The 24,673-nt window shown below is 41.1% G+C and overlaps 2 protein-coding genes across 6 annotated transcripts in view; one reads left to right on the top strand and one right to left on the bottom strand.

Moving 5' to 3' along the window:
* Positions 1 to 14,867, bottom strand: part of ANKRD27 (ankyrin repeat domain 27) — a 46,392-nt gene extending 31,525 nt beyond the window's left edge. Inside the window, exons 1-9 of one of the 5 annotated variants that reach the window (XM_074582985.1) lie at positions 14,771 to 14,867; positions 5,362 to 5,492; positions 4,062 to 4,172; positions 2,852 to 3,008; positions 1,154 to 1,308; positions 782 to 841; positions 636 to 689; positions 481 to 546; positions 326 to 402 (exon numbers count right to left, since the gene is read on the bottom strand). In XM_074582985.1, the coding sequence (XP_074439086.1) occupies positions 326 to 402; positions 481 to 546; positions 636 to 689; positions 782 to 841; positions 1,154 to 1,308; positions 2,852 to 3,008; positions 4,062 to 4,172; positions 5,362 to 5,463 (782 nt within the window). In that variant the 5' untranslated portion in view covers positions 5,464 to 5,492; positions 14,771 to 14,867. Of the gene's footprint in view, positions 1 to 325; positions 403 to 480; positions 547 to 635; positions 690 to 781; positions 842 to 1,153; positions 1,309 to 2,851; positions 3,009 to 4,061; positions 4,173 to 5,361; positions 5,493 to 14,210 lie in introns of all 5 variants that reach the window. The other 4 variants (XM_074582983.1, XM_074582987.1, XM_074582986.1 and 1 more) reach the window with 4 other exon arrangements.
* A 447-nt stretch (positions 14,868 to 15,314) lies between these two features.
* RGS9BP (regulator of G protein signaling 9 binding protein) lies at positions 15,315 to 19,363 on the top strand. The gene has a single exon (XM_074582990.1). The coding sequence runs from the start codon at positions 15,315 to 15,317 to the stop codon at positions 16,026 to 16,028; it is 714 nt and encodes a 237-aa protein (XP_074439091.1). The 3' UTR covers positions 16,029 to 19,363.
* Positions 19,364 to 24,673: the final 5,310 nt, after the last annotated feature.

The raw sequence follows: 24,673 nt of genomic DNA, 5'->3' as shown, positions 1-24,673 counted from the left end.
ATTCGAAAGAAACGGTTAGCATACAGAATTCCCATGCAGGACATCCAAACCGCAAGCTTTCACATATTCAGAGCTGAAATGAAGAATGGCAATAAACTATTTCCATGTCTACTCCAGGCACACTTGCATTTCTGTACCCTGTAGATGGAAGTGTAAGAATATAAAAGCAAAGGAGACAACCTGCAAAACTTTATTTTTCCATCTCAAAGGAATGAAGTATAAGAAAAACTTGCTACAGTCTGAAGGATGACACTTTTGGCTGGCTTGAGGCCTGTTTAAGACAGGATCTCAGTGACTCCTCAGAGTCCACACAATCACCTCTCACCTGAACTCAGGCTTCACTCCAATGTCTTTTTGCTGCAGATCTTGAAGGCTCCTCGTGATTTTGTTAAAGGCAGCATCCTAATCAATAGAAAGGCAACAGTTTTTAAAAATACATTAAATTAATGTAACTAATCTTTAGCAATCAAACAAACTCACCTCACTTGCCTCAATAGTCCCCACATACTTAAAGACTAGATCGTAAATAGCATGGTGGATATACATCTGTAGAAAAAAAAACAAAACAGTACTTTAGGCATGAAAGTGAGTTAAAAATAGCTTGCTTATTAATTTCCTTCATTTCAGATGCTTACTTCAACCGCTTGTTTAATCAGATTCATCTGTTCTTCTTGCTTTGCAAGCATCTTCTAGAAAAAGAAAGCCACACAAACAGCAAGAGAAAGTTAGTGTTATTAAGTAATAAATTATCTATGTACTACATATATAGTGGAGTGTTTACCAAGTGCGAATCTCTCAAAAGATGCTGGAGACATTTGGTATAAAGTCCATTGACAGAATCCTGAGTGGGGAGAAGAAAAGGAAAAAAGTATTCAGATTAACCTGACTTGGAAGTAACAAAGCATAAGCAAGCAAAGAAAAGAAGTCTTCCCTGCCTTACAAGCATGCACTATGGTAAAATTTTTAGCCAGAAAAATTGCCTTTACCTAATAGTTAAGATGTGCTAATTCACAATTAAGAATTCTACTTTCTCCCTTCTCACTCTCCTCATCTCTAGACCACTGACACAGAAAAGCTCAATAAGATAAAGATATCCAAAGCAGTGAAGTGAACTATAGTTAGTAAGTTAAAAATCAAGAAGCAAGATACTGACTATGTAGTGGCGGAGGCTTTTCCTTTCGTGTTCTTTAAATGTTCTATAGAAAGATCCTATGTATTTATCAAATCTCTCACAGTGCCTTCCCAAGAATTCTCTAACATCTTCAATATTTTTAAGAGAATAGGAGTTTGATGAAGCTGCAGATTCACCTAAAATGAAAGACAAGAATTAACACGCAGTTCAATATGTATGCATGGTAAAGCACTTTCTGTCCCTCCGTATACAGCCAACTTGGGTGCAACATAACACCAATTCAAGCTTGCTATACCTTTAACTGAAGGCATTGCTTTTAGTTAAAATAATTTAGTGCATCTCATTTAGAGTAGGCTCTCCTGCACTTTATGTCAAGTATTTATTTAGAATAGCTAAAACTGATTTCACACGCTTTTTTACCCTTGGGTAATTTATTGCCACATACACAAATTATGACTCAATACACTCAAATTATGAGTGCAAGTCAAGCTTGAAAGTAAAAGAAAAGCATTATACAGTATTGACTGAATCCCCATGCAGGAAGTCAGTGCGCTCTAAGTGAGCTGTAAAAATCCCATCTTGGATTTTTACATAACGTATTCTTTATTTAGGCACACTTGCTCTGAATGGGAGAGCAAAGTTGCTTGAAGCAAGCATTAAACAAAATCTGCTTTCCTTCTGAATAAGACAATCTGATCCCTCACTTAAAATTCATATGCTTTTCCAAAAATTTCAAAAAATAGGCAAGTCTTTAATTTGCAATCAAAGGCAGACAACTAATAACAGGCTTAGATCTCATTCATTTCAAATTACTTTTGAAATTACAAGTTACCTCACCTCTGAAAGACTGCTATACAACTACATTAAGTAATGGCCAAAAAAGGAATATTACAAGACTAATTTTTTAGATTTAGTTTAATACTTCTAGAATTCAAGCCTCTACGTATGCCAGATATATTTTTTTTTCAGAACAACTTCCATACTTCCCTCAGTACTATTTTCACGCTACCCTACTATTATTTCACTTTGTCATCATTTGTTTCAAATAGATATTCTTTAAGTATTTAGGAAGACTACATGGTTTTATTTCAGAAAAAAACCATATGTTTTAAGAAGCTTCTGTTTCCTTTACCTAGTAAACACAGATTGTTACACAAATTCACAAGGATTCCTGTTACATTCACAGCTTTAATGGTAGCCTTGGAAATAGTGTTCCAGCCTTATCAAGAGCACTTTCAGTACTAGGGCAAAAATTAACACATTCAACTTAATGAGACCACCACCAGAAGAGCTGCTACACAACAATGCTATACAACCTCTAACCACTGATGAAGTGATCATGAAAGAATTTAACTCTCCAGTTTTTTTGGCATCCACATTGCATCTCAAGACACACATCACATTTAAAGCTAAATCCCTTTTTAAGCAGTTATCACTAAACTGAGCATTGCTAAAAAAATAATGCTAGATCAAGTATTCCAGAGATGATTTTTAGTGCTGAGACTGGGGCACAGACCCTACAGAATTAAGTTTGCCTAGCAGTATCTTAATATTTTTCTACAGCAGCATACCAAGATCTGCCACAGCAGGCTAATAAGTGACAAGAGCTTTCAACGAAGCCAACGCTTTTCAGAACAAAGGAAATGTATTAAGCATATCAAACGTACTAACTTGCTCACCATGCAAACAAGACCATCAAGTTAACACTTCAATACATACTTGAGCTTTCTGTTTTTTCCAACGGATGAGCTATGCACAATATACTAAAGCTTTCTTCTTTTTCATTGTAAAATGTTTCCTCAAAAAGAACAGGTACTGAGAGACGATAATTAAAACCAGTTCCTAAAGTGATATGGTTTCCTTGTATGAAGATCTCCTGAAACAAAACGAAAACCAGATCAAGTGTGAAACTCCACCAGAAGAGAGTTACTCTAGATTCTGCATTACATAGTTACATTTCCAAGGAAAGAGCATCTTGCAAGACAAGAAAGCCCCAGATTCAAGAGATTTCATATTCTCGTGCTCTGTATGCACTGAAACAAAGACTCCTTCGGTCTACAATGGCTAGCTAAACCTTGCTTATACCTACTTTCTTTACAAGTCTACTATTAGAGGAGGTTTCAGACAATCTCCAAGGTCTAAGAGAATATTTGCAGATTTTAGAGCACTTTTAGAAGGGCAATTGAAAAACAACTCAGAATTGGAGCCTAAGTCCAGCTTCAGAAAAGTCTCCACACATCTCATCTACATTTCTCACATTCAGCTTCATCTTCTCAAGCAACTCCACAAGAATATCTGCAGCAGGTCTAGATGATCTATCTAGATGAAAGCCTGCAGACAGGTGCAAGATCTCAGACTGTTCTGCAAAATTACACGTGAAAAAGTGTGACCCTATGCAGTGTTAGTACTAGTCATCATGACTCCCTGCTACATTAGGCATCTTCTAGTCTACTTAATTAATATACCAGGTCTCAGATACAACTCAATATGATCGTAATTTTGTCTTATGCCTTGGTGAACTTGCACCTGCATACAATATAGGCAGGCTACTATTTGCTTGAAAGCTAGAGAGACAGTTCTTAACCAAGTGATAAAGGCCCCTCTGCCACGCAATGAAATTCCTGACAGCTGCAAAACCCAGATGAATTTACAAAGTTGCTTCAATGAAGTAGTAAGCTGAAATCAGGGGCAATGTTACCATCTGAACAGGACAACTATTCCTATGTACATGCCAAAATACAGCTTCTGATAGGCAGCAGCATATCCCTGGGAACTTTGGCTTCGATGGGCAACATACTACTGTTGGCACTTAGCTCCAACTCCTAGCTACCTCTCCTGCAACTGTTAGTTCACACTATCAGTCCTTAACTGCAGTAGTTCATTTACTGGAGCGTTCCCAAGCTACATTCAGATATGAAAACAGAAATACCTTTCCATTTAAGGTCTGAAAGTTTCCTTCAAGTGGCTTCAGAACATAAGATTCAAACTGACAGGTAGAAAGACTGTTGCTTGAAAGGCTTCCCTTGCATGGAACTAACACCTAGGAAAATTAGATCATGCTTTAGAGAAAAATGCCACGTATCACCAGCTAAACACCAATAGCTTCTGCCCTTTAGAGGCAGGCAATTGAATCTGGCTTATAAACATTTACTAGCAAATGTACAGCAACTACAGCTGCTTTTGTTTAAATAAATAAAAAGGAAAGGCCATTGATAGACACACAGACTGGTGATTAACCTAGAAGTTTCATTTAGTGACTTATCTGAACAAGGGTGACAGATGCAGCTGAAGCAAGCAATACTAAGAAAGAGAGATTAAATCTTATTTAAGTTACTTGGCATCAGTCACCTGAATAACTTAAAATTAGGCAGCTAGAGAAGTGAAGTATATTTTCAAACTAAAATTAAAATCCACCAGAAAGAGGGGAAAAAAATCCAAGATAAGAAACATTCTGGGTTTACTGCAAACCAACAGATAGGCAGTTTGAGACACATTCTTTATTAGAAAGCAACACATTATGAATACTACGAACACTGTAAACATGCCGAAAAGAAATGCATCTCGTTGTCAAGGAAGAGAAATCATGAAGCAAGTGGTTCTTTCAGTACTCAGCTTTCAGAAATGGTGTTAGAATACAGACAGAACTAATGAACAGATTTTAGCATTTCAACTGATCACACACCATCTTAAGTAACACAGAATTGAAAGAACCTTGTCCATTTAAGGGTTAGTTTTATAATCAGGTAACAATAAACCCTGAGTTTAAGGGAGTCTCCACACACTTAGTTTTGGACAAAGACTAATTGCAGTATACCCAGACTAGAAATCTTAAGGACCGGAGTTTTTATTCCAGCTCAGGCTAATGGCTTTATTTTGCTATGTAGAACACTGTCAGAAATGAGTGATTGTCCATCCGCTAGGAATTCCAAAAGGTCAATCCCATTTTAGGTTACAAGTGAGAGAATACATAACTTTAGTTCATAGCAAAGAAAACCAGCTTCCTGTAAAGTTTAGAAAGAATACCAACTTTGACTTTTTACTACCATACAATATATCAAGAGGTCCATATTAATAAATAACAAGCGACTTAAACTAAAAGTTGCTCTGGTTCACTTCCAAGTTTTGTAGGCTTGCACTCATCTTTACATGTGTCATAGCAGGCGTATGATTTAAATACTTATAGCTACTATTTAATAAGCAGCTTTTAAAAAGTACTCCTTTATACTTACAATACCATGGAGTTCTGCGACTTTGCTGCATAGATCAGGACGTCGCTTCTGAATGGCCAAATAAAAGGGATTTTTCAAGATATCTTCATCATACATAGCCATATGGACTTCAGATATTCCAAGGAGATTTTCTAAAATATGTATGGAAAATGGTTAATGCATTATACATACATGATACCTGTTAAAGCATAGTATTTGGGAATACCTAGGGGGCAGTTTGATTTCTCTTGTCTAAAAGGAAAAAAGCAGTTTCAGGTCTTGATATAAGCAGCCAACGCATGCTTAACTAGTAAGAAGGTAACTACAGCTACCCAGAAGTTATTCAAGGTTATTTCCTACTAATATAAATTTCCATTTACACAGTTATCCTCATAATGTCTCCTTAGGCCTTCCAGGTGTTGGAGTCTAACAACACATGATATGTTTGGACAAAACTTAGAGGAGGACAGACATTAAGATCTATATTATTACCACTTTGATTCACAAGCTAACTGGCACTGCCAGGGCCTAAAACAAGCCAAGAGACAGAAATGAACAGCTTGTTTACAGCAGGTTCTACTGCACCACAGGACATTAATGCTTTTGCAGGATGCTCACATGAGCCTTAAGACTCACCTGCACAAGCGTTACTGACTGACACACATCAATGAGACACCCAGAGAGTAACAGGAACCCGTGTGTAAGGCAATCCTCAACTTTCCAGGGAAAGGTACAGGAAAGAGGTACACCAAGGAGATATGAATATCCATGCCATCATTAAAGAGTCACTGTGAAATGCATCATTTGTAGTAATTTCTACTCCTGTGGAAAAGTCTCGATGATCTGAGGTCAAGCCGATACATGGCATTTGGTGAAACAGTGAGCAAAAAAGTGACTGGAGACTAAAAACCCAACTTGTTGGCTTCGGAAAAGCTATCGCTAGGTGTGTCGCAGGGAAAGGATGATCTCTAGAGACACTACACCCTCAACTGCTTGCTTCCTCAATTCTAATTCTCAATAAAAAAAAAACCAAAACACTGTGACACATCCTAGGCACAAGGGCAGGAAAAACTGTAATCGGTCCCATCTGGACTAACTTCAGAATTATTTTACTCAGAGGAATTGAGATTACAGGTTTACAAGTGCTTAATTAACCAGTCTGTTCTAAGTCTCTTCCCCTCATCCAGCTTCCCTTAGGAATCAACAGAAGCTGCATGATTTCCTCGTGCAATTTCAGCTACGTGTCTTAGGAAAGGGTGAGAAGAGCAGAACATTAATTTGTGCAAGCCACCCTTACACTATCAGTATTCCCCTGTTTTCTTAAATGTAGAATTACATCTAACACATTATTTGCTCCATGTGAGCTTCCTATGCTTTTTCTGTAGTACCTGTAATATCTTACTATCTAACGCTCTACTGGTACTAAAAATGACCTTCTCTGTAGGTCATGGAAAAGACATGAAACCATCATATGGCAGTTTAATAGAGTGGAAAAACATACACCCAACTCACACAGATTTTTAGATAGCCTTTCATTTTCAGCTATGCTCATAACTGACCTATAGTCTGTTAGCTGATCTACAGTCTCGTCCCTCCTCATAATTCAGCACAAGGAGATCTCCCCCACAGAGCTAAACACAAACATGATGGGCTAAAGCTGCAAGCCATTTCCACTATAAACTTATCACCAGCTACTTACAGCTTGGACAACCTCAGCCAGAACCACTGAAGTTTGGCAGCGAAGAGCAGAGTCTTTCTGTGAGGTTCCAGGTAAAATGATTCCTCTGCTTTCAAAACATACAATAGAACTTAGAGCTTCTATAAAAGAATACTAATTCATCAGTCCCAAAACCTTGTTGTTTGGAGCACAGACCTGAAGTGTGCTTACACAAAGGGGAAGATGTTTGCTCACTGACACCCTCAGAAGACTAGCCAAGTTCAGCAATTACAGGACTTCCAACCTAGAAATACAGCTTCACACAAGCTCTGTCCTACCACAGTGCCTTGGAAAACAGGATGGTCACCAGCGGTCCCACAGCTGATGATGGTTATAAACACTCCCTGGCAGGCAGCTGCAACCCACCTTCAAGCTGTGGACTTCCTCAGCCAGTGGTGCGGAAGGAGAAAAGGCCATGCCAGCTCAGCGGCAGGCCTGCTGCAGGAACAGAGATACCTCAACACAGATCCACAGAACATCAGGGCCAAGGCAGACCTTAATAAGCAAGACTAGTTAGCTACAAAAAAGAATCCTGCCTGCTGAGCAGCTGGCTAGGCCGCAATTCCAAGCAAGATCTTAAATGACTGCACCTTACAGACCAAACATGAATCAGTGACAATTTATTATATATCATAAGTCAAGCACCAAACAGGGCTGTATATACACACGCGTGCAACCTGCAAGGTAGTGTGCCACAGCAAGACTTATTTTGGAGTCCTACATCCTTTTTTGGGGTCCGCACTTCAGAGGGGATGAACTGTCTGGAGGAGAACCTGCAGTGAGAAAGGTGAGAAAGCCCTAGAAGCAGGATCCAAAACATTAAATCCAGCGATGATATTTATGCTGAAGAAACTGCAGGAAACAGAAGAATTTTTTTCCCCCTAGATGGATCAAGCTCTCAGTGAAGGGCATTTTTTCCACATCAGTAGAAGAAATAGGCCTTAGCTGAAGAAAACAAACTCAGATTACAGATCAGGAACACCCTCCAAAAGAGAAGGTAAACACATGTTTTAGATTGCTTGGCAAAGCTATTAAGTCTCTCACATTGTAAGTCTTTAAGAAGCTGTTAGACAAACCTCTGCTAGAGGTGATAATGGACATAGTGAAGCCAGATTATACGGTCCCTCAAGGCACTTTCCAAACCAAGCTTTTATTAACGTAGTTGGCCCACTGAGTCATCTTCATCTGCCTTTTTATCTGGTGAATTCATGGTCAGTATCTGGTCAAGTGGTCAATGAGACTGCTGTGGCCCTCCCCAGGGCAGTGATGGAGAAGATACTGGCACATCAGATACTGTGCCAGGGGAAGAGCACATTGACACGAGGCAGCCACACCAAGCATGAGACTGCAGAGACAAAACCCCAGTGCACAAGTGTTTCCAATCACTATAGCTACATTGCCCCCTTTTCAGCTTAACAAATCTTTAAGTCCAAAGAGTTCTTCCCGTGATAGGAAGGGGAAGAGATGAACACATTCCACAAATCCTCCTCATCCAGAAACCTATATCTCACTATCAAAAAAAATGGTAAGCTTTGTCTAGGAAGGAATTAAAAACAAGATTTAATTCCCTGGCAAAAAAGGTGGAAGTAGTTTATGGGAGGAGGGAAGCTCACACAGAAAACCTGAACTTATGAAGCTTCCTGTCTATATGATCAATGTAGGTCTTAAATCATTGCCTGCACCTGAAAAAAACCTCAACAAGCAGCTAGAGTACTTCAAGAATCATTTCAGTTGACAGATCATCACAGGAAGAGCTTGAAATTATAATCTTCAGTTCCTGGTTGACGAGTTACATGCCACAAATAACTAGTTTTAAAACACTTAGTGTCAGCCATGTAAATTCTTTTACTACGGAACTACTGACAGGGTTGAATTGTGCTTGAGAGTTCCAGCAAGAAGTGGAAAGAAACTGCATTCAAACATTGAATTATGACACTTTAGCAACTGTAATGCAATTAAGATGCCATCACCATGCTATACCCCAATAAGGAAGCTAAAACTTCTAGTTGACATGGGTATTTGTCACCCACCTTGAGCAGAAGCAGATTGCGAGCTCTGAACTGCTCACCGCGTGCATGTTCCTACACAGCAGGAAATAACCACCACTAGCCAAATTTGTACCGTTCTGAGAATCATAGTTCTGAATTTCCTTCCCTTTTCTCTTTCCCTTACCCCTGCATCTACCCAGTGCTACGTTAGTGGAAAGCCATCACATGTGATTAAAATGTGGGTATGAAAAAGAAAGGGTGGAAAACTTACTAACTGAAACAGTTAAGTTACTATATTCACTTGGAGCTCCTTCACCTGTCCATAGCATTCTACAGAGAGACAGAAGTGTGGATCTAAGCCTTCTACAATTTAAGTAATTACAAAAAAACAAAGGCCTTTATACTAAACTGACATAGATTAAGTCTATAGAATCAAGAGAGAACATTAAAGCTTCCCCAGATTTTGGCCCAGGCATTTTTGAGATTAAGTCCACCCCAAACATTAAATGCATCTGAAAACACTGGCTAATGCATTGCTGTAATTCTAGGAACGCATTAGAATACTCTGTTGAGAGTTTGTTGGCAGAACACAACATCCAACTTCAACCTAATTTAACTTGGGAGGGGGCAGCACCAGGGGGGATACAGACTTACTCTTCTAGTTTAACCTTGGACAGCTTTAGATTCACAAACATTAAGAAAGCAGGACATGTACAAACCCTTACATACATTACCAGAACTATTAAATGCTTAACTGAAAGCCCACTAAAAGTTACCATAAGCCATGTTTACTATGAAATTTATTAAATTCTATCATGCTGAGCTGTAAAGCAATACACAAGTACTAATTTGTATAAAAGATTTAAATGGAATCACTGAAGTGTGTGGCTTCATGCCTGTAAACACAGAAATAGCACAAGTTGCTGGAAGAACAGAAGCCAGCTGATCAGAGAATCTAATAAGCATTATGTTACTGCTTTAAAAAACCAAAACCCATAATCATAACCTTAAAACAGCCAGATCCTTTCTATATTAAGAACAGAGTCATAATTCTAATGATACAATTAATGGTACAAGGGATAGCTAAAGTGAAAAACATACCATGGAATCTAGGCACGTCACTGTTTTCTCCAAAACAATGGTCTTAATGACGTTTGGTACTGAAAACAATGAGTAGGACTTAACTATGACAGTTTATTTTGTCATTGATGGTGTTTTCCTTTAGAGATGATCAAGTAAGGTACCTTTTCTAGACCTATGAGTTTTCAGTTCCTTTTAAGAAGCATTTTGGAATTTAGACAAACAACCATTAAAGTAGGAGATACCATTGTATTCGCATTGTTACTTGGCAGTTACATCCTGTCCACATTCAAGTTATACAGCTATTTACTCAACTCTTGGGCACATCATCTTCTGAATGTGCCGTTATATCACTAGTAAAGACCTAACGAAATATACTGCAGAGAAAGTGTCCTTCATAACAGAATTAGGGATTCTGTATACAAACACTTCATATTTGATACTGAACAGTATAAGATTCTGAGTTTTCACTAGAGCATTTTAATAATACTTTGGCAGAGCAAAGACGGCAAAACAGCTACCAAAGTTGGTAAAAATTATTAGCCTAGTTCAGTAACCTGAAATCTTTCCAGGAAAGCAAGTCAGGGTATTACACTGAGATGCTAACATGAAGTACATCAGTGTCCTCTCCCCAAAAGTACAGCTACAAAGAAGCACAATGCCACGTTCTCCAAAGTTTTCCAACACCAGATCCATTAGCATGTCGTGTTCAAGCAGCATAAATTCACTGAATTTTGCTTCCATAGCAATACTGTGAAGTTTCACCCCTCCTTAGTTTTACACATCATGAATTTCATCTTAGCTTGCAGAGTCTACAACAGTGACAACTAAGGCTTAGTAAACCAATAACTAGAATACCACCTGCTGAGAGGCTAAAATATTGAGAAAATCAGAACATGCAGCAACTTATTACTCAACTACAAGATATTTAGCTCAGAGTAGCAGACAGACATTTCTGATAAAGTCCGTATGCGTATTTATCACACTAGCCAACTGCAGAACTCTGCAGAAAGAGTAAGAGTAAGCAATTGTTCCCCAGTTCTAAATGACTTCATTTGGCATGGTTTTGTTTTTTTTTTTGCTTTGGGGGGGTTTTGTTGTTGTGGGTGTTGTTTTGTTTTGGGGGTTTGTTTTTTGTTTTTTTTTTTTTTGTTTTTTTTTTTTTTTTACACAGAAGTACTTTTTTCCCCTCTTTAAGAGTTCTGCTTGTTAGCAAGAACAGCTGAAGATAAGCGTATCTTAAAGCACTTTGCAAGCAAACAGGAATCTAATAGTGGAATTTAACTAGTCTCAGTCCAAATAAAAACGTAGTTACCACTTCAGCCACTGTTTAACCTGCACTATTACTCCTCATATTTACCCAACTTACGGGCAAAGGTTATAATCTGGACTTGAGCCCTCAAATCAGCATTCACCTCAAAATTAAAACAAAAGATCCTTTCTCAGTTTCTGAGCACACAAGAAACCTTACTCCCTCCCCCAGAGACGACCACCACTGAGCATCTTACAGAAACCAGCCGAGATGTTCCAGTGCATCTTGCTCACCACATGGAGCAAAGGACACAGTCTGCTCCCACAGCCCTTTTAGACTCTGCTGCAGCATATACTGGTTTTGTGGACGTGAAGTGTGCCAGAATAACACCTCTGAATTATCACATTACAGAGTGATGAATTTGTATCAGTCAGCTCAAGGCTCCCTAGCAGCCAGGGAAAAGCTAAGTTTTATGATCCCAGAAGATCAGTCTAAGAGTGATGGAACAGGCTCTGGAAGGGAGGGGTCAGCAGCATTCCAGGAAGATGCTCATTTCCCTCTGCTCTCCCCTTCAGACACACATTTCTTCCAGTGAAGGGTTATGAGCTGGCACAGGATCCCGTGGTTTTGATTTTGCCTCTGCCTAACACTCCCAAGCCCTTTTTAGGCCCAACAGCTCTGGTTTTCCTGCCACCACTCTCACCATTCTCAGGCACACCGCCCCCAGAGCCCCTCCAGCACCCACCAGTGCTCTGCAGACAGATTTCTGTCAGTTCCTCACACGGCTTTCCATTGTGGACTTCACCTCATAAGCTCTAAGACTCAGCTCTGTCTCAAAAAGTAGTAAGAAGGTTCATCCTTTGTATTTTAACAGTTTATTTGCACCGTAGTTTGATGTGGACACAGTCTTACTTGTCTCAGACTTGAGGCCAAAGAACACATTGGCTTGGCTCTCCACAGTCACTGTTTCTTTCCTCCAGAGAAAGTACATTTTAATATGACTGTCTCAGCCTTCAACAGGCAAGCTTCCCACTTTTATCCCGGCACTTCCACTGTTTCTGAGATAGTCTCGCTTGTCATTAGCTAAGTATTAGGAACAAGCTGTATTCTCCTCTTCACAGCAGAAGAGAGACTAGATTCCCAGTTCTTGCAGGTTTAGAAATCTACTGAAGTAACTGCAAAGAATTTTCATTCTTTGGCTTACCACTATTAAAGCTGCGCTAAGTTCTCAGATGGAGAGCCCCGAGCTATTCACAAGGAAGCCCTGGAACAGTGCTGAGAGTGCTGATCAGCGAACCACATAAACAATTACAAGGAACGTGTTTAGAGAAAAAACATTAACAGAAAGTACAAAGTTCCCAAAACAGCTTCTCAAACAAGCTCTGAATATTAGTGAGCAGTATTTACCTAAAATTCTACTTAAAAGTTTATTAAAATGAGGATATAGCATTTAACAAGTAGTGATGTTCAAGCAGCATCACAGAATACTTTGCAAACATTTTTAAAGGTACTGGAATAATAAGAATATGGTCATTAACAACTCTTGCAAGAAAGTCTTTCCACAGAACCAGGAAACAGACTTCTCCTCCTACTCATTATACTGCTTCCTAATTCACTTCTAAGCACTTTCACACTCCATCCTAATAGTTTTCCCAGGACAATATTTTAACTAGTCAGCATCTTGCTTGAAAGCAGTATCAAGATTTGGATTTTCAGAACATCATGCCTGCCTGACAGACTCCAACTTTTTTAAGAGTTTCCACAATCTACCTGAATTGGCTAACTGCATGCAGCTGACCTTAATTTAGAACTAGTCTAAATAACAGCCTCTTTCTTCCCACATGACACACCTAAAGATGTATTTAGGCATTATCTGATGCTGATTATAACTGCTGCCACCTTCAGGTTTAAGTACTCACATGTTCCCCAAGCATCACCCCCTCTTTCCACTTTTCAGCTTCTGTCAGAGAAGCAGTTTCAGGATTCTGATGCACCACGATGAAATATATGGCAGGGTTTAAACACTGCTACTATACACACACAAATATGCATAATTAGTTAGCAATAAGCTTAACACTTAAGTCACACAGGACTCCAGATTCAAACCCAGAGCTAATCCTTTTTCCACCTGACAGAGATTAAGCAATTATAAAGACTTCACTTATAATCAGGTCAAAATCATCCTGTATTTCTTTATTCCTACAGGGAAACAGACTTTATTGATTTGCTGCTTCTAGGCTACTGACACACAAATTGGTAGCCAGCTACTCAGTTTGCTCCGTAGTAACTTGGCAATGTATGGAAGTTAAAAGGCAGTTTCTTCCACAGGTGGCAACCTGCAGCAGAAGCTACATATATGGCTTAGAATTAGGGCAAAAAAAAAAAAAGAGTCAGTGGAGCCCAAGCTACCAAGATCCAGAAGAAGGAGCACAGTCTGGACAAGGCTTCTCGGGCTGGGCTCAGCCCCAAAGCCCGTCTGCCCTGGCCCTGCTCCCCACAGCATCCTGCTGCGCTACCGGGGGGGCACAACAAGGGGTAGGGTCACGCTCCCCCTTCTCTCGGGGACATGCCTTCACATCTTTTTCAAGACACTGCGGCACCAGAAAACCCCTCAGATCTCCGCAGACACAGGGGCACGTGCAGCAGACGACACTGTGGCACGCAATGGCAGAGACACACCGTGTGCCGGAGACACCGAGCTCCGTGTACCGTGCGGCGCTGAGCGTCGCTCCGTCTGCCCCCCGAGCAGGCTCAGACGGCCCCAGCACGGCGCGGTGCCACCGCTGTCACCGTGCTGCGCTTCAGCGCCTTCGCAAGGCTCCTCCCGACGAACCTGCGACCGGGGAACCGCCGCGTTTCCCGGATCTCTGACCTCTGGCCGCTCCGGGCGGCACCAGCTCCCCCCACACCAGAGGGGGCGGCGCGGCTGGGGCTCTCCCCCGCTGTGCCCGCGAGGCGCTGGCCACACCGCCGGGAGCCCCGGCCCCGCGCCGGAGCCCGCACAGCGGGGCTGAGGCGGTCCCGCACCGCATTACAGGTGTCTCCGCGGTGAAGGAGCTGGGTGGAGGGCAGGTGCCAGCCCGGCGGCGCCCGGATGGGGCGGGAGCGCGCCCGGCCCGGCCCCCGCCGCAGGCCGCCCAGGCGCGGAGCAGGCCGCGTCCGGCGGAGCCCCCGCCCGGCCCTGCTGCGCCGCCCTCCCACATTCCGGCGGGGCGAGAGGGCGCCGCCGGGGCCCACCAAGTCCCGCGGCGGGGCGGCGGCCGCCCGAGCGGGCCCCGCCACCGCGGGGGCGCCCGCGGCGGGAGCGCTACTTACACCGACAGCATGGTCTCACCTGGCCGCCGCCCCGGCCCACCTCCCCCCCGGCCGCCCCGCGCCTCAGCCGAGCCCTACCGGGGTCCAGGGCGGGCCCGGCACAGCGGCGCCGCACGAAGCCAATGGCCGGGGAGTGAGCGAGGAGCTGGGCAGCCGCCGCGGGGTCGGGGCCTGGGGAGGCGGAGCCTGCGAGGCCTTATAGGGCCGGTCCTCGGCGCTCCCCGCCCGGCGCCGTCCGACTCCGCGGGCGCCCAGCCGGCAGCGGGCAGGGGCGGGCGGGGGCAGCCGGTGCCCGGCGCTCGGTCTCGGGAGCGTTACCCTTCCCCTGTTTTAATTTCTTTATTTTTTTTTTTTCGCCCGGGTGTTCGGCACATTTCGAAAAGCGGCGCACGCCGGCTGGAAGCCCTGGCTGCCGTCCAGCGCGGCGCGGAGCGGGCCGCCCCGGCTCCCGGGCGGGGAGCGATGCTGCCGGCCCCCCAGGGCACCCCGCCGCCCGCCCGCGCTCCCGGAGGCGCCTGAGCCGCCGGCCGGGGCGCGAATGGAGGCCGAAGGAGCCGCCTGCCATGTGCAGTGGTAGCGGGCGGCCTCGGCGGCGGCCCGGCGGCGCAGTAGCGGCGGGACCATGGTGAAGGAGGAGTGCAAGGCGCTGCTGGACGCTCTCAACAAGGTGACCGCCTGCTACCGGCACATGGTGCTGACCATCGGCGGCACCTCGGACTCCCAGAACCTGCGTGAGGAGCTCAAGAAGACCCGGCAGAAAGCCCAGGAGCTGGCGGTGGCCAACAGGAACAAGCTCACCACGGTCCTGAAGGACAAAACCGTGAGTAAGGAAGATAAAGCCGAGTTCGAGAGGCTATGGGTGATTTTCTCCACGTGCCTAGAGATCCTGGAGATCGACATGAGGAGAGCCCTGGAGCTGGGCCACGAGTTCCCACTAAACGTCCCCAAAAAGCACCTGATCCAGACAGGCATGAGTGGGGGAACCTCTGGTGTGGCCGCCAGGGCAATGAGCGTCCAGAACATGAAATACGAGGCCGAGCACAATATCGACGTGGTGGATTTGAAAGACCTCGAGAATGAAATCAACCAGGTAGGAGAGATGATGTACGAGATGGAAATGAAGGTCAATGTCCCCCAATGGACAGTGGAGGCTAAGCAAGACCCAGGGGCTGAACTAAAATCCACCATCAGCGTGGGTGCTTCTTCCATTGGCATGATCTCTGTGGAGGAGAATAAATCCTTCTGCGATATCAGCAAAGTCCTAGCTGGGATTATTTTCTCCGCGGTGCTCATTATTGCCATCGTCCTGGCCGTCTGTGTGGTAAAACTCTCTTAGGGCGGTGCAGGCTCTGACAAGAGGGACCCCCCTCCAGCCTGTCCTCGGGGTGTTTCACGCCCCACCTTTCATTTCAGGATGGGTCCCTGGGATGAGCTGAGAATTTAAACCTAGCACTTGAAAAAACAAAGCAGAACTTTTGCCTCTTAATATCCTAAAATGCACGATTTGTTTCTTCTTGCTTTCTGAACAAAAGAGATGCAAATCCGCCTGCAGAATAGGATGTCTTCACTGGCTGGACTTGTAATAGTTAACTATGAAGTATCAGGGTATTATCACTACTGGCTATAACAGGGATTTGTCTGCTATTAATAGATCCCTATTCTCAGAAGTCTGTATTTTTTGTTCTTGAATAGGCTTTAGTGTTTGCTGCTGGTCACTGTTTACAGTGTTTGAGAGTAACACAGATTTGGAGGCTAACATGGATATTTTGTCCGACAAAGTGAATAGAATACTTTTTTTTTTTCATCAAATACACAAAATATTATTTCAGTGGAGGAAAAGAGGAAGGATGAAAACCCCGGTAAAAGAAGTAAACAACCTCTATTTTAGATAAGTTAATGGTTGAGGAGGGGGGAGGCATGGAGGAGGATGGAGAACACTGAACAAGCAATGTTTGATACCAAATACTGCTTGTTGATTTAAGACCCCAGTACAGAACCCAGTTGCATGGGTTGGCACAGCATACGCGAATGACTAATCGTTTTCCAAATCCAGAAAGAAAAACGGGAGAGTTGCATATTCAGAAAAATACTAGCAAGCTTCATGGTTCTCGTCCACATTTACCACGAATTTGTCTTCCCTTGCAGAAAGGCTGATTCTTGTCACTGGTTCAAATTTTTCTTTCTGTAGAAGCAGTTTGCACTTCACAATTAACTATGAAAATAGGAGCAATAAATCTACCCACAGCAGGAGTGGTAATTTTTGAAAATAGATTTTGGCAAACAACAATTATGTCAGGTTAAAGCAGACCTTTCTAATAATCCAAAGAGAGATCCCCTCTCCTGTTGACAGGTGGGGATTGATGCCTCTGTACAGTCACATTTCTGCAAGCTCCTGAATTCTTTGCAGAAATCCAGACGAAGCTAAAAACATGTCTCAGTTTTATATTTCATTCGTGTCTGATTAATCATTTGGGAAACAGGAAGCCTGCAGGATTGGTCCAATTTGATACATGGCGAATTTGGGAGGTAAATGCAAGAGCAGCATGAAACTCTCCACTGCTTCCCTATGAAATTGTCAATGTTAAAATGTAAAACTGAGGGGACAGACGCTGACTTTGCAGAGAAGCTCTATAATGTTCTGTAAAAGGACCTATGTATTACAGTGTTTACTATGTGACTTTGGGGAACGTCCTCCGCTACTGTGAACACACACTGTCACTTCAAGGATGCTTGGTATATACTTTATAGTGCTATAGGTGTATGAGGCACTACACAGGTAAATATAGAGAGCCTGTAATACGGGGGGTTAATAAGTTATTATTCTTTTGCATTGATTATTATGGACACATTATCAAAAAGTAACAATCATTGGACATGTTTCTTGAAGTTACTAGGCAATAGTCTTCATGCTTGTTAAATAAAATTATGCTGATAGCATTCATAAACAGCTATTATTTTTGAGTTAAGAACTAAGCATACTTTGAAAAACCACAGCAAACAGTTTTTTCTTTACAACTTAAGAGAAGTGGATTTGGGCAGAAAAAGTGCATGACAAATTTGAATCCGGTCACTTATTAAGTGAGAAAAAAAATAACGTGAGGAAAAACAGCAAGTGGGGGCCTGAATGAAAGGCTGTAGACTATTGTTATGTTGAAGGATAATGAGTTCTGCACATTGATCCAGTCTAGCTCCGTTCTCCTGGGAATTCAGTTACGTAAGATGACTCCACATTCCTTTCTATTGTATTTCACGTGTTCCATAGGATGTGTTTTATACGTAGTTAATCTAGGTTCGTAGAGACCCCCAGCAGCATTCTAACAAGGTCCAGCCTGTATTTATAGGTGCTACTGTTTCAGTCTGTCCAGACAAGGTGTAATTGCTGTGTGTTCATTTAAATGAGAAGACCTCCTTCACAATCATATTGAGTGAATATATTTATGGAAAATACAGCAAAAGCTGCAGGAGAATGTACACATTTGGATTGCCACCGCTAGTCGCTAAGGATTCGTGGGTATTTTCACTCTTTGTGCTCTCCTTTTACTTAGTTCACAGGGAAGTGGATAACAAGCTGGACTCTGAGAACTCCATGTTCCTTTTGAAATCAGCTTGTTTAACCACGTGTTCTGTAAACCCAAGTAACGCAAGTCTGGTTTCTGGTGGATAAGTAAATGGTAACACCTATAGCATTCACTATCTTGTATCTTGGTATCCTGAAGTGGGTGTACTGTTTATCCACAGTTAGTTGCATAGAAGAATTTTTAAGAACAGGTAATCTCATCTTCAAAAGCGAGCCTCAGTGAGTTGGTAAATTGTAAATTTTCAGTCCGTTGCATTTTTTTTTAATTTGGATTTTTGGATACAGGACTCAAAGAATTCATATAAGTGGCCTATAATTATGTCAGTCTTGCTTCATTATGAATGTGCACACCATTAGTATTTAAAGGACTGGACCGTGGAAAAATAATGTGTTTTCAAATCTTAAGACAGAGCTGGCTGCAGATATATTCATCATTAGTTTGTTCCTAAAAATCTGTATCATCTTATATTTAGGTGATCTAAGATTAATAGATTAAGTAGAATTCTAACAGAGGACTGGCACAGTCTAAATGTATAACATTGCTGCCATTAATCTCCTACACTTGATACAAGTGTATGCTCAATGTGACAGAGTGCAGGCACGACAGCGCACAAAATCAAAGCAAGATAAAACCACCATTGCCCAAAAGTACTGATGCCTCTTTTAAATTAAGAAATAAAGAGATGATGTAGATTTGCAGTCTTCATTTTCTTTCCCCGCTGGATGCAGCTGGAAGGAGACTGGAAATGCTATTTTTATAAGTGGAAAATGGGAAGTCAAACTTCAAAATACTCTATTTAAATAGCATGATGAAAATGCAAATACTCTCATGCTGATGAGTGAATGAGAATGTTATTGTGTTTTCAGTACAAATGAAGATGGTCATTGCTTAACTTCAGTGTTGTTCTACTACGGTTCTTTTGTCTTTATTCACAGGATACACATTAAATTTGCTGTATACTAAAATCTTATTCCGTACTTGAATTACACTGGTTTTGCCTGTGCATGGGTGGTATTTTCTACACTTTGAATAATTCAAACTTGTTACGGTCACTATTTATTTAACTTAAAATAAAGTACGTTCTTACAACTTACTGGTTGGCTTGCAGCAGTAATTAAAACCAGACAAAAACTGGAATATTAATACAGCTTGTCAGGTAAGCGCTTCTGAACAAAAAGTTCCTATTTCCACGACAGGAATAAAAGCAACACGCTAAGCCCTCTCATTACACTTTTCTTTACATAAATGCACCCTTCTCGAGCTCCCAAAGTTGAATATAATGATACATCTTAATTTATGCTGCAAGGGAATCAATAGTCTGAGAAGTCAAGAAATCTCTGCCTTAGGAAGTGCCTACAATAACGTTTACGATAACAGGGATGACGTTGCCTTCAGCAGCAATTGTTCAGTGCTGCTGAGTAAAGTACAGATCCTTTGGCCTGGGCAACTGAAAACTAGAGAACTTACTAGACCAGACTGACGTATTAGCCCCAAACTAGGCCCCCTTTCAGCCAGCAAAGCTCGCATTTGCGTTAGCAAAAGATATACACAACCCAAGGAGTGTGAAATGTGGTCCTGTGGTACTGATAGCAACAGCAATCAACAGTTGGGTCAAACTGTCAGAACTGCATCTGTTAAATGCAGCAATTTGTAACTTTATTCCAGGACTTCCAGCCTTTCAGCATAAACCCCCTCTATACTCTTTACTAACTAAAATGCTTACTAACTAACTACTAAAATGAAGACAGAACCATAATTGAAGTGATTCTCCTTATGTTGCAAACAACGTAACACCAAATTTCAGCATCACTAGTAGGAAATTAGTTTCAAAATTCTTCATATAAATACAAATATTTTTTACATGAATGCAATTATTTAAAAACAGACTAAATGACTGATGTCATTAGCTTTCGGATTAAAAATTAAACACATGCTTATTGTTTGTGGCCTGAAAGGATTGGTTATGGGCTTTCTTTTCCTTCTCTTACAAGGTTTGTGTTGTTTATGTACATTTTCCAGAAATACCTTCTACTTAAGTGCTAATGGAACTCCTCGTCAACATATTTACCCTTCACAGATTTTCATTATGTAAAATGTCATTCAGTAAGACCACTGGATTACAGATCTCTAAGTGCTTTCTCTCAATACGATTATGTAAGTCTTTTAATGCAGGAAGAGATCTGGACAAAATAGTAGCCTACGTGTGAGCGGCATTTGCTATGGTAAGCATACAATAAAAGTGGGATTAGAAAAGAATGTTTTCCATGTAAAATTATCTGCATGTGTTGAGGAAAGGACAACAAAAGGAAGGAGATGGATGTATGTAGTAAATATGTCTTCATCTTACATTAGCAAACTATGCTTTTTGTTAAATATAATAGCATCACAACACTAAACTATAGCTTCTCTATAAGAAGGTGGTATCGTCTATCCAGTGGGACAAAAAATATATAATATCCCTGAGTGGAACTAACCATCTATTCTCTGATTAACTCAATACACTGTAGGAGTAAAAATATTCTTATTTGCTACTTGTTGATAGCAATTTTACAAGAGAGCCCTCTTCCCTCTCTGTTTCACACTACAAGGGACTTGCTGTTAGCAGAAGGTGGTCCCAGAAGGCTGGATTCCATCGTCCATCCTGACAGCTTGCTGCTGCAGCGCTGTGATGCGGTTGGAAATGCAGCTTAATCGGCTACCGCTGATTAAACCTGCAGAAAGGAGAAAAGTCATGTGGCATTTAACCAGCATGAAGGCTCTGCTGCATTGTCTCATCCAGCCAAGTACAAGTGTTTCATGCTGGAAGCAATGTGACTTTGTAGGAAAATACAAATAAAACTACAGCATCTCTGAAAATCTGTCACCTACAGACACTACTCAGCAAAAACAATTGTTTATTGCTTGGTTCCAGTAATTTTGTCATAAAGTTTCCAGTAATTTTGTCACTGTTGTTTTCCTAAGTGTTAGAAATCGACTTCTTGAGCCTCTACAGGGCCAGGTGGTTTGTCTTGGTTTTGTTTGGACTGCACTGTATGTTTTCTTTTATTTACACTGTATTGCATGACATTATCTATCACATACTTACTAATAACATCTCCACCAAGTTAAACTAACAAATCCTCTAAAAGCTAGTTCTAACTCAAGTGCGCAGAAATGGAAGTCACAACCATAGTACAAATATGTGGTCTGTCATTTTGGTCAGTTTTCCACTATGCATTAAAATAATCACTAAAGTCTATGATCAGTCAAGTCTGTCTCACACACACAAATGTTCAAAGATAATCACTCGAACTCATTGATGCATCACAGTGTTAAGGAATTACATAGCCTAAAACATGACTTCAAACTTTGGGGAGTTTTTGTAAGAATAGTAAACGTCAGGTCATACAGCCATGTGTAATTGTCTTGAGAAAAAAAATATATTTAAAAATTCAAATGCAATTCCTTTGCATGATCTGTAAGAATCTATATATAAATAGCATAAACCTTGGGGGAAAAACAAGTGAGAAAGGTGGAAATGAGAAGACAAAGGAAAATATTTAACTATTTATACCATATAAAATGACTGAGGAGTACCAGACACACCAAACATGATACTCCCTTAGCAACCTAATCGAATATGCTAATTGCATGTGTAACTTTATATATAAATACACATTTGACTTCTGGGTCCTAGAGGGAGCGGTCTGAATTATTACTCATAAAAGACATCACTACTCAGTTTAGTGAGAAATTACATGTGTGAAGAGTATTCATGTAATTAAAAGCTGCAGAATTAGAATCATAATTTCCATTTGCATAAAACATGTAATCCATTATGTGTATGTTGGAAGTAGAACATTTCCAGTTGTTAATACTATCTGTAACCTAGTTTTCTGATCTGCTTTGATTTGTTGGAATATTGTTTTGCATGAAGGTGACTATTTTTTATTTTTCTTTTTAGTCACTCTATATAATGGTGCTATAATCATAAAACCGCATGTCCTAGATTAAACATTTATTCACATTTTAGACACAATACTTGGAAAACTATACAGTGAACAATCGATTTGCTTTTTATATTATTCGTTGAGTCTGACTATTCATTTATATGAGCTAAACAATCTAAAAGCTTTAGAATGTCATTCTGAAATAAGCCAGTTTAAGAAATAGACATGCTCAGTGAAATCCCTTAATTTTTTTATACTTGAGGTTGTAAAAATTTGTTCGATATAGTAGACACTACATCTGCATGGGGACAAAGCTTTTACCGGATGCATATAAATTAAGCTAAGAACTGACTTAGTATAATCATCTCCAACTCACAGGATAGCATGTAAGCCAAATTAAATTGTGAAGTAACAGTGGACCTTGTCTTTCATCTGAAGTTAATTATTACACTGATGGGGTCTGCACTTATCTGTATGTGCAAAATAATTTATGCAACAATATGACATAAAGGAATCAAGTCGTTCTATTGCTAAGTATTCTAATCACACACACAAAAGACCAGAAAGCTAATTTTACAATTATTTCTATATATCTAGTAACTTGTATATTTTTTCTTCAAACAAAGCACTATTTTCTCTTTCTCATAAGCAGTAACTGGAGAGAAAAATGTTGAAGTAACCTCCACATTGCTGAAATATGATCCCACAGCGAATTACTATCAGTGCAAATAATGTTACAGTGTTTGATTTGAAGTAACTTCTGCACCACTTCAGAAGGGTTTATTTTTCAATACTGCACAATCTGGTTTTGAAAACAACCTGAAATACAAGAGAATTTGGGGTCCATTAGGTTAACAGTTGTATCTTCTGTCATACAAGAATTATGAAAGGCAGTCAAATTCTTAAATTTCCTAGAAAAAATACTTTTTTTTTAATCATTAAATCTGGAGGGGACCTCTGACTCTCCAGCCTTCTCTCTTACATCTTACGGAGTGGCACACGTATCTCTAGCTAATTCTTGCTATTTTCTCCAAACTGAAGTCTCCTGTATTCCCAGCCTAGACTGTCCCTGGAAGCATAATGCCAAAGCCCAGCTGAATGTCAAATGCCCTTGTGCTGGAATGCTTATACTACAGTAATGGAATAAACTAATATGCCTGGTTTAGGATTGTCATTCCTGAGTAACGGATTTTCTCTGATTTTCCATTCTTTCTGAAATCACTCCTGACACTATATAAATTTTAAGTGCAAGAGAGATGAGCTCTGCATTTTAGCAGAATATATTGGAGGAAGAAGTCATCCAAGTTGGAGATGAAAAAATTAAAACATGCTTTATAGATAACCTTACATCTAGTTTGGCTTGAAATATTTTCTATATTCATTGAGCTATCTCCAGCAAGTTAGCTATAGCTCTGAGCAAGCAGACAGATGCACACTCACAGCACTTATCCTTTATTAGTAGGAACTGGAAGCGGGTAAAACATCCCTTTGCATCCTTGATCTTTGCTCACAGAGTTCCCAAGCGTCAGAAACGCTCAGTTTCCCAGTGTTCATCCTTAGAACCTCCTGCCATCTCTCAGACATTGTATTTTTGGCATAGTAGGACAGTTTTGTATATGTGCTGGTATGGCAACTGATTCGGGAATGATGCTATTCATTATTGGTACACGAGTACTTTCTACTTAAAATGCCTTTATGCTGAAAGGATCTGACATAATGGACCTGAAATCTGTCTTTCAATGAACCATCAAGCTCATTGGACATTAAATCTTGAAAAAACCCTCAGTAGTTTATTAATATTTCAAAAGTAAAGCAGCTTTTAGGAAAAGCACATTCCTAACAAGATGTACACTTAACACGAAAATAGGTAACTAGACCAAGAGTGCAAAAGGCAAACAAATACTTAGTGAACATAATGATTTTAGGTTCAAAATGCCTTCTACTAGGAAACAGGCGCATTAGTGAACCTTATGCTTCCATTGCCTAAGATGGTAATCACTGCTGAGCAACAATGATTAAATTAGTATGAAAAAGGAGGCTAGAGTTACCACATGTCTATTTGGTCACGAGGCAGACAAGGAGAGGGAGGGCAGACTTGCCTGTTGTCCGGCTGTACTGCAGCTGGCTCTGCCCCAGTTTCAGCGCCAGGGGCTGGCTGCTCTCTGCTGATGGCAGCCCAGCGCCAGGATGGGCTCGTGGCCCAGCTGCATCGGTGCAGACCTTCACCGAATTTTTGGGTTTGTAATATAACATATTCTGGCATCCCACTGCTTCAGTAGCCTCTACACAACATTTCAGTTACAGTGAGCCACATCTCACAGGCATTAAGTACACGCTCAAACAGAAAATAAAATGGAGAAGTTGTCAGAGGCATGTGCAGGTATGTGCTATTTGCCAAATGGAAGCTAGCAAGAGGATTATGAACAGGAGGAGGATTCTCTATGTTACACACAAATAACATTCTTACAAAATTT

The sequence above is a fragment of the Larus michahellis genome, chromosome 4, assembly GCF_964199755.1.
Source record: "Larus michahellis chromosome 4, bLarMic1.1, whole genome shotgun sequence".
Classification (NCBI taxonomy): domain Eukaryota; kingdom Metazoa; phylum Chordata; class Aves; order Charadriiformes; family Laridae; genus Larus; species Larus michahellis.
This window is presented reverse-complemented; position numbering and strand designations above follow the sequence as displayed.

Bases quoted from the DNA above. Each gene is read 5' to 3' on its own strand.
- RGS9BP (XM_074582990.1), top strand. From the start codon at position 15,315: ATGGTGAAGGAGGAGTGCAAGGCGCTGCTGGACGCTCTCAACAAGGTG.